Below are 20708 nucleotides of genomic sequence, written 5' to 3'. Positions count from 1 at the left end.
TCAAAATGCATTTTAAAAGTTTAAAGAACATTTTTACTTTCTATCACAATAATATTGTAAAATATTTGACACAAACTTAGAATTGATTCACTTTTTTCAATTCGCTATTTATTGACTTTTTACAACTTTAAAATACACACAATATGATTGACCACAAGAACTAATACACACAATCTTTTATTATCTTTCATTAAGACGACGACGCTGTCTGTGCCACATTAAAGCTGCAGTCAGTGATTTCCAGAAAGTTAATATCTGCACAGTTGCCACGGAAACCATTGTTTAGAACTGTGAATAACATCACACGAGTTGATGTTTTGGGTAATGTTAGGCAACAAGGACAGGATTACACTAAAGAAACTTGTTTTTGTAAGAAAACTACTCAAAATTCATTGTGTGAGAAGAGAAAAGAGAAATTACATAACACCACCTGCTTCTACACGACCTGAAAATAATGTAAAAACACTAAAATTCCTACTAAAGACGATGAAATGAAGAAAAGAAAGAAGAGCAGCTGTGAGGCTGCAGTACCACTGGCAGACACAGGGGGAGACAGAGAGCAGGACTGTTGATACCAGAGAGTTGACGTTAATATTCTGTACAAACACGGACTCAGAGATATTTACCAACGTTTGCTCACACTAAAGTGACCGTGTTTGGCTTAAACCTCATGTTGAATCATTGAAATGTGTCAGTGACGGTCAGTGACACACATTTCTGTGAGGAAACAAAGTCAGAAGACACATTTTTATCCCTTTTTAAGACCTTCTTCACCTCTGTCCTCATCAGCGATGTCTCCTCAGGGAAAACTGACGTCGCAGTGTGTGCTCCTCCTTGTCCTTGGAGATCGGTCCGTCCACAGACTTCCTTCTCACCTGACACGATGATGCTGCTGCTGCTGTTGCTGCTGCTGCTGCTGCTGCTGCCTTCACATGACTGCTGCTGCTGCTGCTGCGAGGCCGACACGCCTCTAACCTACGAACCACCTTCACCAACCAATCAGAGATAAGTTAGTTTAAACCTGAGAGACAAACACGGTGGACCACTGCAACATGAAAGTCAACCACAGACTTGTTAGTGAATCTAAGGACTTTTTAACTTGTTTCTGGTCATTAAAGCTTAAAATAAACTTGTTTGATCTTTTGTCAAATGTACAGATTACAGCAGTAAATGAGTGAGGTTTTGCAGCAGTTTCACCTCTTTGTGGTAATGATGTGAACAGTTAAACTCCTGAGTTTCTTCTCTCTGACGCACGTCATCATAACAACCGTCGTCTGTTCTGTTCTGAAAAACAGAGAAAATTATTTTAATACCATAATAACTATTGTAATTTTTTTTTTCATTCATGACTTGAGGGGACAAGGCATTGACTTACATTCATTTTCTGGAGACTTACTCTAACCTTAACCACAATTACTACTGACCTAATCCTAACCCCGACCCGAACCTCAACCTTACCTTAAAACATATCTTCACCTTAAAATGTAGTAATTTTCATTGTGGGGACTTGATTTTGTCCCCACAAGGAAGACAAGTCCCCATAATGTGACTGTGGAAACAGGTTTAGGTCCCCACAACATTAGTAATACCTGGACACACATTACACACACACACACACACACACCGTGCTGGTCCTGTGTTCACGCACACACAGTCTCCTCTCCAGCGCCTCCGTGAGTTCAGGGATGGTAGTGATGCGTTTCTCCGTCATGGCCAACTTTGGTCGACTGTCATCGGAGGAGGAGGAGCGTCGAGCTCTCTGGTGACCTCTGACCTCCACCTTCTCCTCTCTGCTGCTCATGGCGGCTGTGTGGAGTCTGTTCAACCTCATGGTGTCTAACTGTGACTGTGAAGGATAACAAGAGGAGGAAGAAGAAGAGTAGGAGGTAGGAAAATGAGAGGAATGGGAGGAGGAAGGAGAAGATGAAGAGGAAGTAGGAGAAGAGGAGGAGGACGTGAAGAAGAGGGGGAGGAAGTTGAAGGAAAAGGAGGAGGAAGAGGAGAGGAGGAGGAAGGAGAAGAAGAGGAGGAGGATGGAGGAGAAGAGGAAGTAGAAGTAGAAGAAGAAAAGCCAGGATGTCATGATTTGGTAACCTAATAAAGTTTCTTCATAGTCCAAATATTAATAAGATAGTAGGTTATAATAGTTGCTGAATCCTCACCACAGTGGGCAGTGACGCTCTCCTCTCGACGTGACTCTTGGACGCTCTCTTGAAACTGCGTTTCCTGTCTCGAGAGTGTCCGCCCTCAGCGCCGTGACCCCAGTAACTGCTCATCCACTTAGTGAAGTTTCCGTCGTCGTCCTCATCGTTGTCCATGGTGAAGGCAGGGAGAAGCCTGAGAGACATGATGGTGGACCTGCTCTCTGCGACTGTGTGACTGTGTGAGTGAGTGAGTGAGTGACGACCTCTGTCCCTCCACACAGACATGAGTGAGTGAGTGACCTCACTTCCTGGATCATCTACAAACAAACTGCTGTTTGTCTGTTTTACATCCAGACATTAAACATGACAATCTACTGTGTGTGTGTGTGACCTGTGCTTTCATTGTTTCCATCACAGTGACTCAGGCCTCGAGGCCTCAGGCAGACGAGTGAAAACTCCGATACTTTCCACTCACTGACTCCATCAAAGGTGTCGATAAATATGGAGTGAGCCGTGAATGAGTGAAGCTGCAGGGACGAAATTCACTCTGTCACACTGCAAAATATTGATCTTCAACTAAATAAAATCTGCTTTGTCTCTGGGAAATGATGAGGTTTTTTCTTTACTTAAAAACATCAAAAAATCTAACTTTGTCTTAATAACATTACAGCTACAACACATACAGATAAATATAGATACATACAGATAAATATAGATACATACAGATAAATATAGATACATACAGATAAATATAGATACATATAGATACATACAGATAAATATAGATAAATACAGATAAATATAGATACATACAGATAAATATAGATACATACAGATAAATATAGATAAATACAGATAAATATAGATACATATAGATACATACAGATAAATATAGATAAATACAGATAAATATAGATAAATACAGATAAATATAGATACATATAGATACATACAGATAAATATAGATAAATACAGATAAATATAGATACATACAGATAAATATAGATAAATACAGATACATACAGATAAATAAAGATAAATACAGATAAATATAGATACATACAGCTACATATAGATACATACAGATAAATATAGATAAATACAGATAAATATAGATAAATACAGTTAAATATAGAGACATACAGATAAATATAGAGACATACAGATAAATATAAATAAATACAGATAAATATAGATACATACAGCTACATATAGATACATACAGATAAATATAGATAAATACAGATAAATATAGATAAATACAGTTAAATATAGAGACATACAGATAAATATAGAGACATACAGATAAATATAAATAAATACAGATAAATATAGAGACATACAGATAAATATAGAGACATACAGATAAATATAAATAAATACAGATAAATATAGATACATACAGATAAATATAGAGACATACAGATAAATATAAATAAATACAGATAAATATAGATACATACAGCTACATATAGATACATACAGATAAATATAGATAAATACAGATAAATATAGAGACATACAGATAAATATAGAGACATACAGATAAATATAAATAAATACAGATAAATATAGATACATACAGATAAATACAGATAAATACAGATGTCTTTGAAAAGACTCACTTTCAGAGACGGTCGCCTCAGGCTGAACTCAAATATCTGCTCACAAATGGAACACAGGATTTATTCTCCTTATTAGAAGAGAATAAATCACCCAAATGTTTGTTAAAACAATGTGTTCAATTTAGTTTGAATAAACTCAATAAACTTAATTTGCTAATGATATTCAAACCAAACTTTGTGACTATATTATTTATTAACTTAATTACATACATGAATGATTGAGTTACATAATTACAGAACTCGATAACACAGGTTAATAACAGTGAGCAGCACAGGACAACAGGCTTAGAAAGCATAGAAAGTATGTAAGATAAGATAAAATAAGACAAGACAAGACAAGATAAGATCCCTGCTGATGGTTTTTTTTCCCCACTTATTGACATGTTTATTTTTGGAATAAATTACATCCCAGCTTTGTCTTCTTAGACAATATTTTTACTAAACAAACACAAACGATGACGTAAACATATTGTTCAGAGGCACTTACAGTGGTATAAGTATAATAATATCCTGTAATGTACTGTAAAATAATATATGTTAAGTTGTTGTTTTATTTGCTGTTCTTCAAATTAACTTTTCAGAAATGTTTGTTTCACTTTTCAGTTATTCAATTAACTAAAGAGTTATGTAAAATGTAATATGTGTTTATTGTGTCTATTATGTATGTTATAATGTATAATAGATGCATTATTTAATTATATAATGTATAATTATAATTTAAAAAATAAACATGTATTATTGACTTTGGACAAAGTACAACATAGTTATTAGTATGTCTATTAGTAATAATATTATTAGTAATAGTCATTATTAGTGTGATGATAATAACATACTGTGATACTAGTAGTAATGCTAATAGTGATAGTAATATAAATGCTAATACTGAAGCTAATATGAATCGTAACAGTAATACTTTGCAGTATTTGTAATAGTAAGCGTAAAAGCAATACTATAATAATGAATTGCGGTGGGTTTTTAATCTTTTATTTTATTTTTTTTATTACAAAATATCATGGCGAACTACAACTACATGGAGCCGTTGGTGTTTCCGCCAATATCCCATGATTCCTTGCTGTGCTCGTGGTTTGACCTCTGGAGGAAGTGTACTGTGTGTGTGTGTTGCTCTGCTGCTCACGCTGTCCGGAGCTGCTACGGGCTAAGCTAACAGCTAACCACCGCTCGGTCTGTTCTGATCATGGCTGCCTCAAAGCCAGTCGAGCCGCAGTCCGGGAGCGGACTCCCCCGCTGGCAGCTGGCCCTGTTAGTCGGGGCGCCCATAGTGCTGGGAGTGGGGGCGGTGTACTTGTGGAACCGCAGCAGGACGAAGCCGGGCAAAGGCACCGGGGAGCGGAAAACTCCCGAAGGTAGCGCGAGCCCCGTGCAGCAGGGCCAGGACGGCGAGGCTCCGCGAGCCAACAGCGAACCGGAGAAAACGGTGAGGCTTGCCTGTGACACTCAGCCACTCAACGGGCATGAGCATTAGCATGGTGCACTATCGTTGCCGTGGTTTATTTACGCTGTGTCATTCATGTGAGACAACAGTCAAGGACAACAGAAGTGACAGACACTGTCACTGACAGCTACCTTCACCAGAGCAGGGCCGACAGTAGCCGAGGACAGCCGAGAGGAGCCGAGGACGGCCGAGGACAGCCGGCGAACCCTGGTGATTAGCCAGTGTTAGCTGCTAACTAGCTGTCTCGTAGCTGCTAGGTTAGCTCGTTGAAAATCGCCTCATCACTAACGCGCAAAATCTTTAAACAAAATATAACAAATGTTAGCGATTATGATGTTATAATGCAGCGCGACGCCAGATTATGGCATGAGGTTTTATTCAGATATGTCAATATAAAGCATCTGAAAATAAATGAATAAGATACGAGGTTAGTAAATGATTAAAACAAGTACTACACATTTGCTACATCACATACAAATACACAGGTTTAACAGGTTCATTTAAACTGGTTTGCAACTAAAATGTGATTTTATTATTGATCTTTTATGTAGGGTGGGTCAAAATTAATGTGCTGATATATCGTCGTCCTTCCTTCCATCTAAGGTAAACAGTCACTGCAAGTTTCTGTCGCCGGGCATCACTACCGTTAATATCACGATACAACGATTCTGTGATAATCAATATAATGTGAGACAATCATATAGCGATACATCATGATATCTGTCAAAGTGAAGAAAACAATGTGTGTGAAAAGTTAAAAGTGCACGATTTCTCTATTCATAACATAGAAAACAAAGGTCTTAAGTCTATGAACTGAACGTGGATGGAGCATTTTTTAACGTATCGATTATCATATCGCACGAAGAAGGACAACGATTTATATCACCAAATCAATATTTTGGCCCACCTCTACTACGCCGTCTGTGTGCGTTAAATACCAAGTTGTTTATCGACTGGTATTGTTAACAATGACTGGCCTGAGATACGTTTGTGTCCGTGGTTTTCACAAGACTTCTTAACTGAAACATGGTGAGCGATGTAAAATGGAACACAGCATTATTTTGAACAAAATGGGGAACCTGCGATTAAATTCATGTCACATGGATGCTTGTGGTTTTTAGGCAGACACAGAATAAGAGGATAGGGTGAGGCATTCCCAAATGATATACACTAATATTTAAAAAATAAAGTTAATTATATGTCATTATATAATTATAATAAGTCAGTTTGATGTATTCCTTGGCAAATGTGAGAATTTCACTTCTTTGACTGTTAAAGTGAACATGTCGCTGTTTTCCTCTTGCACGTAGAGCCCACTGGATCGAGCCCAGTCAGCAAAGAACAAGGGCAACAAGTACTTCAAAGCTGGCAAGTATGAGAACGCCATCCAGTGCTACACAGAGGCCATCGCCCTCTGCCCCACAGAGCAGAAGTCTGATCTGTCAACATTTTACCAGAACAGAGCAGCAGCCTACGAACAGCAGGTTGGCAACATCTTCTGTCTGTCTATGTTTGAGTGAAGCTTACTATTGTATGTCAAAATCCCATGTGTGTTTTTCTTACACCTGGATACATTATCAGTGTGTGACAGGTGTGTCCATGATCTGCTGCATCTGTCGTTCTTGATTCTTTGATGCATCGTTATTCTCTGTAACAAGTAGGGCTGGGCAATATCAATAGAGAAACCGTTTAATAAGATGTTCAATAAAGTCACTCAACTTTGTTAGGAAAAAAAAAAGCAAGCGCTAGAAAAATAGAACAAGCAGGTTTGGTTGCATGAACAAACTCCTCGTAACCAAGTAGCTACCATGTTTGCAACCTGTAGCGTGGCCAAGGCCTCTGGAGTGGCAGTCAAACAGCCAATCACTGAACAACTGTCATGGTTGGTTTTGTCGTCCTCTTCCTCGTGTCTCACTCACAACATTAGTGAGTGAGAAGAGGTGAGAATGAGTGCTGAAAGTGAGGAGATTATTAATAAAAGGACACACGACCTCACCAATGTGGCAGTTTATTGGTTATTTTAAGTTTGATCACATATGCAAGCCGACCGTCTCCGCCAAGAGTGGAAATACAACAAACTTATTCTACCATCTCTATCACTCACACCCTTTTGGATTACACACGTTGTACAACACGGCCATCAACATCATCTGCTGTTACATGTGGAGATACACAGACCGCCCTGTTGAGGTACACTGTAACATTGCTGATGATAAAACATCTAAACATTACAAAGATGTAACTGAGGCACTGGCTTATTATATAGCCAATGACATGCTTTCATTCAGTTTAGAATTAAGTTTTTCTCCATTTTAAATAGGTCATAAAAAATTATCAATAATTATCGATATTGGTCAATGTGAACTAGTTATATCATGATATGCCCTACTCCGTGGGGGGGCGAGTGGTCCCAGACTGAGGAGATATGAAACTACGACTGGTTGCAGAATCTCGTCTTAATATCTCTCTGCATTGAGATTGACTCCACTAGAGCTGCAACTAACGATTATTTTCATAATCCATTAATCTGTCGATTATTTTCTCGATTAATCGCTTGGTCCATAAAATATCAGAAAACCTTAAAAAATGTTGATCGTTGTTCATCAAACCTGGAAATGATGATGTTCTCAAATGTCTTGTTTTGTCCACAAACCAAAATGATTAACTTTTAATGATTTCCAGAGTAAAGCAGAGCAAAGCATATATTCACATTTAAGAACCTTCAATCAGATATCTTGTTTTAATCATGAAAAAGGCTTCAAACTGATTAATCGATTATCAACAGAGTTGTCGATTAATTTAGTAATCGATTAAGAAACGATTAATCGTTTCAGCTCCAGACTCCACTGATGACAAGTTTCTGCAGTGAGGGAGATGCCGCACAAGAGTCAATAGCGGAACAAGCTGTTTGGCATTGGCAGAGAAGACCTTTTAACCATTTAAAAGACAAATAAACGGTCTTTCCAAGGGTATAAGTCTCACTGCCAAGAAGCATTGTTACAACAAAGTAATAATCCACCAAACACAAATTTATTTTTGTGCTATGTTTAGATAGTGTCATATGTGACAGATATAAACGGTGAATCTGTCAAAGATGTTTTCACTTTCTGTTTTGCTCTGTCATGTGTGTCACAGAAAACAGGTGTGACCCTCTGATAAACTGATAACGCAGTGTTTGAAAAAAAAAAAAAAAGAAGACGATGCAGATGCCTCTGATCTCTGAAGAGCTGGTCTCTGGGTTCAGGTGCCTGTTGAGGGAAATCCATTTGTTCTTAAATGAACTGGGTTAACCTCCTCGTCGTCCTCTCACAGCCTGAAGGGAGAGCATCAGCTCCTGCAGAGAACAGTGGTTACACTTGTTTTGGTTAATGTGTAGCAACACATTCTCCAATCCTTTCACCATCATGTTTGACTAGACTGTGAGCAAAAGGTGTTATGTTGAAACTTTGTTTGAACAGTAAACTCACATACTGTTTTATGGTTTGCCCCTCTGGTTAAAAGTGTTCTTGTTTAAAGAGTAGTTTTACATATTGAGCTTTAGATATAAAGATCACTTTATAATGAAAACTAAATTTATCATCAAACTTATTAAATAATAGATTTCTGGGGTGTTTTTTATACATATGTATGTATGCATATGTGTATATGTGTATATATACAGTGGTGTGAAAAGGTGTTTGCCCCTGGTTTTTAAATTAAGGTTTTTAATTATTAAGGCAGGGGAAAAAAATCTAAACCTACATGGCCCTGTGTGAAAAAGTGTTTGCCCCCGAAACCTAATAACTGGTTGGGCCGCCCTTTGCAGCAACAACTGCAATCAAACGTTTGCAATAACTTGCAATGAGTCTTTTACAATGCTGTGGAGGAATTTTGGCCCACTCATCTTTGCAGAATTGTTGTAATTCAGCCACATTAGAGGGTTTTCGGGCATGAGAATCGCCTTTTTAAGGTCATGCCACAGCATCTCAATAGGATTGAGGTCAGGACTTTGACTAGGCCACTCCAAAGTCTATATTTTGTTTTTCTTTAGCCATTCAGAAGTGGACTTGCTGGTGTGCTTCAGATCATTGTCCTGCTGCAGAACCCAAGTTCGCTTCAGCCTGAGGTCACAAACAGATGGCCGCACATTATCCTTCAGGATTTTTTGGTAGACAGCCTGAAGCAGCAAAACAGCCCCACTCCATCACACTACCACCACCATATTTGACTGTTGGTATGATGTTCTTTTTCTGAAATGTGGTGTTACTTTTACGCCAGATGTAATGGGACACACCTTCCAAAAAGTTCAATTTTGTCTCGTCAGTCCAGAGTATTTCCCAAAAGTCTTGGGGATCATCAAGATGTTTTTTGGCAAAATTGAGACAAGCCTTAATATTCTTTTTTCCCAACAGTGGTTTTCGTCTTAGAACTCTGCCATGCAGGCCATTTCTGCCCAGTCTCTTTCTTATGGTGGAGTCATGAACACTGACCTTAGGGTAAAGTGAGGCCTGCAGTTCTTTAGATGTTGTTCTGGGTTCTTTTGTGACCTCTTAGATGAGTCGTCACTGCGCTATTGGGGTAATTCTTGTCCACTGGCCACTCATGGGAAGGTTGCCCACTGTTCCATGTTTTCTCCATTTGTGAATAATGGCCCTCATCGTGGTTCACTAGAGTCCCAAAGCTTTAGAAAGGTCTTTGTAACCTTTTCCAGACCGATGGATGTCAATTACTTTGTTTCTCATTTGTTCCTGAATTGCTTTAGATCGCGGCATGATGTCTTCCTTTTTTGAGATCTTTTGGCCGACTTCACTTTGTCTGACAGGTTCTATTTAAGGTTTAGCAGTAATCAGGCCTGGGTGTGGCAAGTAAAATTTTCCAAAAATGTGACTAACCACAGTGACTTGATAGTTTTACAAGGGGGCAATTACTTTTTCACATGGGGCCATGTAGGTTTGGATAGTTTTTTCCCCATAATAAATAAAATCATCACTTAAAAACTGCATTTCGTGTTAACTTGGGCTATCTTTGTCTAATATTTAAATTTGTTTGATAATCTGAAACATTGAAGTGTGACAAACATGCAAAAAAATAAGAAATCAGGAAGGGGCAAACACTTTTTCACACCACTGTGTGTGAATATATATATACACACACATATATATGTATATATCGTTGTTGTTTTTCCTTTATTATTTGTTCTTTATAATATTCCTTAATTTAACTTGTATAAAAACATTAAACCTAAATAACTGCATTATATTCAAAATAATTTATATTACTACTGATTTGATTATAAATCTTGAACAACATTTGATGTTTTTTTCAGTGTAAGTGGACAGAGGTGGTGCAGGACTGCTCTCGGGCTGTGGAGATGAATCCACGCTACATCAAGGCTCTTTTCAGGAGAGCCAAAGCTCTGGAGAAACTTGACAACAACAAGGAGTGTCTCGAGGGTGAGGCGCTCGTCTTGCCTCTGATAAAGTCTGTTTGTTTTTTGAAGTGAAACTGAAAACTGTGTGATTCTAATTGTGAGTGGCTTTTGTTTTCGTGCAGATGTCACAGCGGTGTGTATTCTTGAAGCCTTCCAGAACCAGCAGAGCATGTTACTCGCAGACAAAGTTCTGAAGCTGCTGGGCAAAGAGAAGGCCAAAGAAAAGTACAAGGTATTTCTCTACAAAAGGAGACTGTTCTTGTTAGAGGGTGACAGATTTGTTTTTTTTATGGCTGATGCTGAGGCAGATTTTTAGAAATCCGACCAATAATTGATGCTGCTTTTTTTTTTTTTTTTTTTAATCCATCTGATAAAGTCTATAGAGAAAATCAGTGATTTTAACATCACAGCACACAGGAGTTGTTGATCCACTGATGCCTCCCTCACTAAGTTCTAATGTGTTAATTTGTAAAATTCTTTGTTTGAAATCCTACATTCCGACCTCGGTGACACAAAGTGACCACACTAGGCAGCAGTAGACCAGCAGCTCCTGTGTCCCCGCCAGCTAAAATCACTGATGTTCTCTATGAACTTTGGTGTGGGAGAGTGAGTGTTAATATCTTAAGTTCAGTAACCAGTTATTGAGCAAACCCATGGTCTGTTTCTTCAATCTACATTTCTTGCACTGCAATTATGTACAGTATGTTTAATAAAAAATAATTATAAAGTAGATATTAAATACATAAAACAAAATAAAGTTTCATAGAATAAGAAAGTGTCATTTGTAATTACTGGCTGTTATTGGCAAATATTGGTCTGATTCATCATCCTAAGCCATTAATCAGTTTACCTCTTTGTTTGTAGAACCGTGAGCCCATGATGCCGTCGCCTCAGTTCATCAAGTCGTACTTCAGCTCGTTCACAGACGACATCATCTCTCAGCCGCTGCAGAAAGGAGAGAAGAAGGACGAAGACAAGGACAACGAGGGCGAGACAGCCGAGGTGGCAGAGAGGTCAGACCTCTGAATATCTGCTGTTTTTAGTGTGAAAGAGGCTATAGTGCCACAAGTTTTATCACCTTATTTAAGTCTGTTTCCTATCTTTTTACCATATTTTAAGTGCATCCACAGCACATGCTCATAGTAATGTAGCCTCACTGTGACAGAGGACTGACCGAAATCATCACCATCCTTTATTTTTTTATATATTTTTTTTTAGCTCTGGCTACCTGAAGGCGAAGCAGTACATGGAGGAGGAGAACTACGACAAAATCATCAGCGAATGCACCAAGGAGATCGAGTCAGGCGGTCGTTACACTGCCGAGGCCCTGCTGCTGCGCGCCACCTTCTTCCTGCTGATCGGAAATGCCACTGGTGCTCAACCTGATTTAGACCGAGTCATCAACATGCAGGATGCCAATGTGAAGGTCAGTGTCGTTTATATGTTTTGAGATGTAGTGTAGAAGACATAATAAACAAGTAAACAACTATCTGCAAGACCAGCAGATGTGTGGCTTCACACTGATGAGTCCTGGTATTTTGTTGATTACAGAGCAGGATTTAAAGGTATATTATGGTGTTATCAAAGGTAAACACAGAGTAAAACAGAGCAGCAGCTTCATTTCAGTGAGAAAGTCACTGCAGGAAAAATTGACAGATAATCGGTAAAAAGTTGAGTAGCGGCCCTGGTAGTTTACCATAAACAAATACTGCTTTTCCACTACATGGTCCTGCCACACCTAGCCTCGTTATGGCACGGCTCGACTCTACATGTTTTGGTTGGTTTTCCATTACAGTGGCTCCTCCTCAACGTGGGCAGAGTCATCACTGCACGGCTGCGTGAAACTGGTGACGTGGTTTTCACAAACACAAACTACTTGTAAAGCAGTTGTTTGGGTGAAAGTGAATCATTAAAAAGATTTGTTCACAGATTTCAGTTCAGTTCAGTTCACTGAACTGAAATACCACTGAACATGGTTAGGGATGTCCCAGATCCGATATTGATGTCGGATATCGGTCCGATATCAGCCAAAAAGAGTATCGGATTATATCGGAGTGCCTCTAAAATCAACGATATAAGCGCTCCGATACAACAGTCCATTCCGCTCCAGCACTTCTATCCAGCAGCGCCTGTTGTGATCACGTGGGCTCTGCGTGTTGGATGCATGTAGATCACATAATCACAACAACAGAGTGTGTGTGTGTAACTGCTATTTCAGAGGTTAAACATTTTTCTTTAACCTCTGAAATCAGAGGCTAAATCAGAGCGCAAGCTAGCCGTTAGCACCACGCTAGCTCATCCTAAGGCGTTTTAAATGTGTCCTGAAGTTCCACACACGGAACTAAGTACGTCTGTGGGGCCGGTCCCCGGGCTCCGGGTTTACCTGCGGGACGAATCACTCACCCTGTGTGGGTTGGGCTAATCCAAAATAGTGAAAACAAGGGGGGGTGTTCTCTGAAGACACGCTGTTACCTGTGAAACACGGGGGCTCTGAAAACATCCCCATTAGCACTTGGTACTTTCCTCCTGATGAAATTAACCATAGACTGTATGAAATTAACATGGAAAGAAATCCAATATTCTTATGTTGAAGGTTAAAATTGATGTAACCCATTGGTTAATAATAAATGGGTCAGTTTTTCTCATACCTACTGTTGCTGACTATTGTTCTCTGTTTAAGTAATATCACTTGATCAAGCCTATTCTAACATTCCACACTACAAAATAAGTCATTAAAGTATGTATGATTCGTTCTGATATCGGATCGATATTGGTATCAGTCAATACTTAAGACTGCAATATCGGTATCGTATCGGAAGTGAAAAAGTTATATCGGGACATTCCTAAACGTGGTCACGATGGCCAGCTTTCAGCAGTGCTGTCTCTACATACACCAGACTCCTCTGTTAAATATTGACATTTAGTTTCCTTTGCTAAATGTTGGAGATTAACGCATGTTTTCAGGATTTGTAAGTCTTTTTAACTGATCTACAGTTGGACATTGTTGCTCATGACTCTTCAGTGACGACACTCTCTGACCAATCAGTGGCCAGCAGTTTGTTGACGTCACATTTTAGTATCGGCTCAGCTGAACCTCAGAACAGGAACTAAAAAAACAGCAGATACTATCATGGAAAAGAAAAAAAAACATGCCAATTCAAGTCGTTCTGGGACGACTGGTGGTGGAAAAGCACCAATAAGTAAGAATAAAAGCCTCAGAATGAAGAGAGTCTCTCTTTTTTTTCCCACAGCTACGAGCAAACGCGTTGATCAAGCGCGGCAGCATGTACATGCAGCAGCAGCAGCCCATGCTCTCCACACAGGACTTCAACATGGCCGCCGAGATCGACACACGAAACCCTGACGTGTATCACCACCGAGGACAGGTAAGAAGGTCGCGTAGTGTCTTCACGATGTTTAATACGAGTGTTTCCGCTGCTCATCAGGAGGCGTCTCCACAACTGTAACGGATGTGATTTTGATTTACAGCAAAAAAGCAGTAGAGAGAGGATTCTTTTTTAAATTATTATAATTATTGTTATTTCCCACCATCAGCTGAAGATCCTGCTGGACCAAGTGGACGAGGCGGTGGGAGACTTTGACGAGTGCATCGTCCTCAGACCTGACTCTGCTCTGGCTCAGGCACAGAAATGTTTCGCTCTCGTAAGTAACTGTAATCTCAATGAGAAGAAAATAATAATCACTGTTAGGACCGTGTGATATGTCTTATAAATAATCTGTATAAATTGTTGTACTTTATATTCCCGAAATAAGAGATAAATGTGGATATAAAGCTGCACACAGGTTGTTTATCTGTGACAATACACTGTAAATGCACTCTAAAATACACTGTAAATACACTCTACAATACACTGTAAATGTACTCTAAAATACACTAAATACACTGTAAAAGCACTCTGAAATACACTAAATACACTGTAAGTGCACTCTAAAATACACTGTAAATGCACCCTAAAATAGACTAAATACACTGTAAAATAAAGTACAATCTACTGTTTATGATCTGTATTGCATCTGTATTGATCTTAAAATATATATATATATATGTATGTATGTGTATATATATATATATATATATATATATACTGTACATATGTACAAATATATATATAATATAAAATATAATATAACTTATTACCAACCTACCCTAAATCCTGGGTTCAATCTTAACCTACACTAAATCTCAACTTTGTTTTAAAAGCAATCTTAAACAAGGCAGTCAGAGATGGCAGACTTCACCCCAGTCACCCAACAAGCCTCTGTCGGTCTCTTATTGGCAAGTGCAAGTGCGGAAGCACAAACAGACACACAGAGCCACTAAACTAACTTCAATCTAAACCTTTATTTCAACTTAACCTTACCTTAACCCTAAATCATAATTTTAAACTAACTTAATCTAAAGTTTAAAGCTTCCCTCCAATCTAAACTTCCCCTAAATCCCCTAAACCAATCTTAAACTATTTTAATCTTAAAATCCTAATCTGACTTAATTTAACAATTTTAAACTAAAATTACAAATAATTGGGCTTCAAATTTAAGATGTTATTAAATTACTTTTTTTTATATATATAGTTTTGTCAATTCCATGTATTTTGTAATCAATACTACATCTACTGGTAAATTATTTGCCACGTACTGTAGTAATATCATTTCTACCAAATACAGTGATTGATCTGGGTAGACATGTTGGACTGCTATTATTTTGAACACAACTGTATTTATTCAATATAATAACTATGACGATTATCAGTGCAACAGCCTTTTAAAACCAGGAAAGGTCATCACAGATACAAAATGTGAGAACAGATCTTGTCTCATGTCAACATATAGATATAATATCCATATCTTGATCAGACGTAGCATCAGCAGTCATGTCAGGTACAGATTGATTTTTAGCTGCTAAGTCTCATTATTTGATGTTTTTGTGTCGTCCAGTACAGACAAGCTTATACTGGAAACAACCCGTCACAAGTCCAGACGGCCATGGACGGCTTTGAGGACGTCATCAGGAGGTTTCCAAAGTGTGCAGAGGGCTACGCTCTTTATGCTCAGGTACTGCGTCACTGACGTCCACTTGGGTCAAACACAATCTGCTTTTTCAGACGTTTGTGCTGATGATGTTGGTTTTTCTCTGCGTGTCCTTTCCAGGCTCTGACTGACCAGCAACAGTTTGGAAAGGCAGACGAGATGTACGACAAGTGTATCGAACTGGAACCAGATAACGCTACCACATATGTCCACAAGGGGTAGGCAGCCATTTTTGCCCTTCAATTAATCTGCAGATTATATTCTGGATAAATTACAGCATTGTTGAATCCAATAAAAATCAAAACTGTAAATGTCAACATCCTCAAACCTGTTGTGTTGAAACATGTTATACATATAGATTATTATATTTTCAATGACAACACATTTACATTTCATCCTTATATTTATTTAAATTTTTTATTTTGTGTATTTTTTTAATGATTTCAATTTAGTCATACAGGAGCAGAGACATCAGAACATATTCACATTTTTAGCTACAATAACTTAACTGAAGTTTGTGAACAGAAAATTCAAACATTTCTCTCTTTTTCCTCCTTTTATTATGAATATCCTCTGTTTTCATCACATATATCTTTGTAAATGGAATATTGAGCAGTCAATAACACACAGAAGGAGAAACGATGGGTAACATAAAAAAATAAAACTAAATGAAAATAATGTTTAGCTTTAGCTGTGCACTTTTAAATGTACATACTTTAAAAAGGATCATTGAAGTTTTTTTGAAGTGTGGTTATATGAGGTAGTGAAACGATCAGCGATGACTGTGCTGTGAGCGCCTCCTGCTGCTGAGTGCTTTACAAACTTCAGTTTCCTGTTGGAAAAGTCTGTCTAAAAGTAAGAGTTCGGGTTAAAGTAATTCATTTCAAAACAAGTTTTCTGGTTTTTCAGTTTCTTAAATGTGAATATTTTCTGGTTTCTTTACTCCGTAAAACACAGAAATCATGAAAACTGAATCAGTTTAGTTTGTGGACAAAACAAGACATTTTTCAACATTTTATGAACCAAACCCTTTTATTTGATGGTTGTTTACAGCCTCTGTGTCTCAGGACGGGACTGTCCTGTTTATGTGTTGTTGATTCATGTTAATAGTAGCTGCTGTTAATGGTTGTTTTGTGTGTTTTACAGGTTATTACAGCTTCAGTGGAAACAGGACCTGGACTTGGGTCTGGAGCTCATCAGTAAGGCCATTGAAATAGACAACAAGTGTGACTTTGCTTATGAAACTATGGGAACCATTGAAGTGCAGAGGTACACGGCCAACACTGAAATCCACACGTCATAAGATCACTTTTCTTCTTAAAGTGCCGATCACTAACAGGATGTCATCTTTATCTTTTTGTTTTCAGGGGGAATTTGGACAAGGCCATAGAGATGTTCAACAAGGCCATTAACTTGGCCAAGTCAGAGATGGAGATGGCTCATTTGTACTCGCTGTGTGACGCAGCGTACGCGCAGACAGAAGTTGCCAGGAAGTACGGCCTGAAACCGCCAACACTGTAACTCTTTCAGTCCATCGCCAACCTCAGTCTGCATCGCTTAAACACACCGACTGTGTTCAAACGTAACTGTCTGACTCACTTTGACCTGTAGACTAAAAACACACAGTACTTAAATGTGGAAATGCAAGAGCCCTGACATAGATATATATATAATTTACACACACACACACACACACACACACAGTTTTCATACCATTAAAAAGGTTTGTTGTGAAGGAGCTGAAGAATTTTCTCAAACTAAATTGTCCAAATCATAGACTGTATATAAAGCCAGACGTAGTCTTCTGCTTGAAAAAAGTGAAGCCAATGAAGTAGGACAGGAGTAGTTGTTGGCCACAAGGGGGGTGACTGCTGGTTTGAAACAGAACTTGGTTTGAGTAGAGGTTGATAAGAAAATGAGCCACTATTGAAGTTTGTAAACCACTCACTCTCCCACACCAAAGTCCATAGAGGAAATCAGTGATTTTAGCTGGCAGGGACACAGGAGCTGCTGGTCTACTGCTGCCTCGTGTGGTCACTTTGCGTCACTGAGGCCAATATGAATGATGTTTTTCAAACCCAGAAAATTCCAAAATACTTGTGAACTTAATGATGGAGGCAGCAGTGGATCAACAACTCCTGTGTGCCCGCCAGCTAAAATCACTGATTTTCTCTATGGACTTGAGAGTGAGTGGTTTACAAACTTCAGTAACCAGTAATTGAACCACACTAATGGTCCGTCTCTCCAATATACAGTATTTTCAATAAAAATGATGAAGTACATAATAAATTCATGAAACAAGTCATCAAAAACTAAAAGAAATATACTTTTGGATGAAAACAATGATTCAACGACTTTGTGACGTTTATCACGTTTCTGAGAACAAATCAAATATCAGCCTTATTAATGTCTACCTCTATTAATAAATATAGAGCATGATGTCAGTTTTGTCAATTATATGTACTTTGTCATCTATTTTCCTCTAAATGTGAACATGAGTGGACACCCGTGTGATTGACAGCTGGTATCTGGTTAAATGTTTTTTTTAAAGCAAAAAAAAAACCTGACAGTGACCAGGAAATTGGGAATCGCAAGGCTTCAAAATGACATTTTCGATTTGCAGCCACAAGACTATGTCCATGTTTGATTATACAGTCTGTAATCCCTAATCCCAACACAGTCACAAGGTGATGGTTCACGTGTGGTTCTATGAGGTACTGACCAGTGCTGTAAGATTCTGTGAAAACAACTCGCTCCACTGGTTTCAAACTGGTTTTGCGTAGAAGTCGATGAGAAAAACCACTCACTCTCCCACACCAAAGTCCATAGAGAAAATCAGTGATTTTTAGATCACAGGGACACAGGAGCTGCTGGTCCTCTGCTGCCTCGTGTGGTCACTTTGTGTCACTGAAGTAAATCTGAACAGGGGATTTTTACGCCTAAATTGACAAATTAAGACATTTGAACTTAGTGATGAAGGCAGCAGTGGATCAACAATTCCTGTATGCTGTGATATTAAAATCACTGATTTTCTCTATGGACTTTGGTGTGGGAGAGTGAGTGGTTTATAAACTTCAGTTTCCTGTTGGAAATGTCTGACCGTGAGATAAAGACGTGAACATGTTCTTAAAGACATTGTAGACTTAAACTGACGCAGATTTTATTAAAGTAACACAAAGTAGGATTTGCTCCAGGGGTCCCCCTGCTGTTCGGAAACGGTAACTGTCGTAAATGACAAGTTCAGACCACGTACAGCAGCCTGTGTTGGAGCATGTTATACTAATATGGTTACATTATTTGATTTTACAACATATCAGAAACAAAAACTAACCCTGGAGAAAAAGAACGACAGTTCTGTAGTTTGCGTAGCTTGTGTTTTCTGACCTGAATCCTGTAGTTCTGTCGTGCTAATTAAGGAGAAAACATAATTTAATGCGGTCTAAATCCTTCCTTGTGTTGCTTTAACAAAAGCGTGTATGCTTTTGTTTTGCAAATTCTAGGCACTGGGGGGACTTGTAGTCGGAACTTGGAATTTCCTATGCAGTTTGCGGTAAATCCGTCGTACACACATGTGCGCAAGATAGCAGGGATGAGCCGATACGTGGTATTGTCCGATACCACGTATTGTCCTGGTCTGAACGTATTGCACTGGTCTGAAATCACTGGCGCGGATATCGGAAACAGAAAAAAAGCTAAAGCCGATACAATCCTATTTATCGCATGTTTCACTGTTAACAGACTGTGACAATGTAAATAACAATCAGCAGCATTTTAGCTGAGTCATGTTGTCGGCTGTTGATTTCTTCTTTATGGGAGAATAATATTTAGAGAGTTATGTTTGTGAATTAGCTGTGATCCGCGCAAATGACCGTATCGGACTGGTATCGGTATTCATAGATACTCGATGTTGAGATATCAGTATCGGGTAGGGCTGAATTTGATTTGGAATAAACATCTACTTGCGATTATTTTGACAGGAATTGCGAGATATTGGAGGGAAAGGGTCATTTTTACATTTTCTACTGGAATGCAGCAATACCTCATACCACCACACTTAATTTAACATAAACACACCTTAATAATCAACTAGAACATCATTAAATCTTGTTTTTTCAAGTCCAAGCACACACACGGTGTATGACGGTGTTTTTGTTTAACTGTGTCAAATGAATGTGTGCTGATTCTGTGACATCTTGGACGTGTCCATGTCCAGCTACTTCCTCTTCCTCCTCCTCCTCATCATCAGTTCTGAATGCAGGATTAAACGTCATGTCGTGTGTGTGTTTGTCATGCTGGAGTTAATCCCAGAGTTAATGGGGCGACACAGGTTTCAAAGTGATTTCATTTTTCTTTAAAAAAAAAAAAAAGAACCTGGGATTGCTTGTTTTCTTTTTTATAACCTTTGTGCAGCATGTTGACTTTATAAATAAATGCAATGCTTGTGCTGTCTTGAACACTAGGAAACTAAAAGAATCTTATTTTATATCAAAGGGTTTGGCGAATGTGTTTGAAGGAGAAACATTCATTTTCTATTCTGTTGTGAACTGACATTGACTATTCTCATGCCATATTTGGTTTGATCAGACTTGTTTCCAGCCGATGTGCAGCTCTGAGAATCTCATGGTTCAGTGTGTGATTTGGTTTTGGAGCAGCATCTGAACACTGTACAAGAAAAAAAGTTGAGTTATTTTGTGTTAAAATTAGCAGAGAATGTACGGTGAAAGACTTTTCCCTGAATCACATGTGCTCACAATAAGAACCAAATCATACATTCCAGCTGTTGGTGACAAGATCTCGACAATAATTAAGGAAACGTGAAAAACGGAGCTGAAGCAGTTTATCCACAAACAAAAGTCCACTAAAAGTTTTGTCTGTTTGATAGAAAATCAGAGAAACGTGTAAAGTGACCAAAGTAAAAGACAAGATGATGAATTCTAATAAAGTTATAATTCCTGGAATGAATCACTGATCTGTGAGTTTCCTCTGTTTCTTTCTCTAACTCTGTGACATGGTTTTAAAGTGTGAAT

The 20708-nt window shown here is 38.5% G+C and overlaps 2 protein-coding genes across 2 annotated transcripts; one reads left to right on the top strand and one right to left on the bottom strand.

The window, feature by feature from the left end:
* Positions 1–121: 121 nt before the first annotated feature.
* Positions 122–2605, bottom strand: lnp1 (leukemia NUP98 fusion partner 1). Its single transcript, XM_058638998.1, has 4 exons — positions 2163–2605; positions 1625–1846; positions 1198–1284; positions 122–986 (listed from the first exon to the last, which is right to left on the bottom strand). Exons 1-4 carry the CDS (start codon positions 2427–2429, stop codon positions 786–788), a joined length of 777 nt encoding a protein of 258 aa, XP_058494981.1. The 5' UTR covers positions 2430–2605; the 3' UTR covers positions 122–785.
* Positions 2606–4858: 2253 nt separating this feature from the next.
* Positions 4859–20643, top strand: tomm70a (translocase of outer mitochondrial membrane 70 homolog A (S. cerevisiae)). Its single transcript, XM_058638631.1, has 12 exons — positions 4859–5204; positions 6533–6706; positions 10528–10654; positions 10755–10864; positions 11497–11645; positions 11851–12058; positions 13884–14018; positions 14188–14295; positions 15589–15705; positions 15802–15899; positions 16828–16950; positions 17049–20643. The coding sequence occupies exons 1-12, from the start codon at positions 4965–4967 to the stop codon at positions 17200–17202; spliced, it is 1743 nt and encodes a 580-aa protein (XP_058494614.1). The 5' UTR covers positions 4859–4964; the 3' UTR covers positions 17203–20643.
* Positions 20644–20708: the final 65 nt, after the last annotated feature.

The sequence above is a fragment of the Solea solea genome, chromosome 9 (genome assembly GCF_958295425.1).
Source record: "Solea solea chromosome 9, fSolSol10.1, whole genome shotgun sequence".
Lineage (NCBI taxonomy): Eukaryota > Metazoa > Chordata > Actinopteri > Pleuronectiformes > Soleidae > Solea > Solea solea.
Note: the sequence above shows the minus strand (reverse complement) of the source record. Positions and strands in the feature narration are given on the sequence as shown.

Excerpts from the sequence above, each read along its gene's own strand:
- lnp1 (XM_058638998.1), bottom strand. The coding sequence starts at position 2,429 with ATGTCTGTGTGGAGGGACAGAGGTCGTCACTCACTCACTCACTCACAC. Across the intron at positions 1,847-2,162 it reads GAGCGTCACTGCCCACTGTG|TCACAGTTAGACACCATGAG; the intron begins GTGAGGATTCAG and ends TATCCTTCACAG. Across the intron at positions 987-1,197 it reads CACATCATTACCACAAAGAG|GTGGTTCGTAGGTTAGAGGC; the intron begins GTGAAACTGCTG and ends TGGTTGGTGAAG.
- tomm70a (XM_058638631.1), top strand. The coding sequence starts at position 4,965 with ATGGCTGCCTCAAAGCCAGTCGAGCCGCAGTCCGGGAGCGGACTCCCC. Across the intron at positions 6,707-10,527 it reads CAGCAGCCTACGAACAGCAG|TGTAAGTGGACAGAGGTGGT; the intron begins GTTGGCAACATC and ends TGTTTTTTTCAG. Across the intron at positions 10,865-11,496 it reads AGGCCAAAGAAAAGTACAAG|AACCGTGAGCCCATGATGCC; the intron begins GTATTTCTCTAC and ends CTTTGTTTGTAG.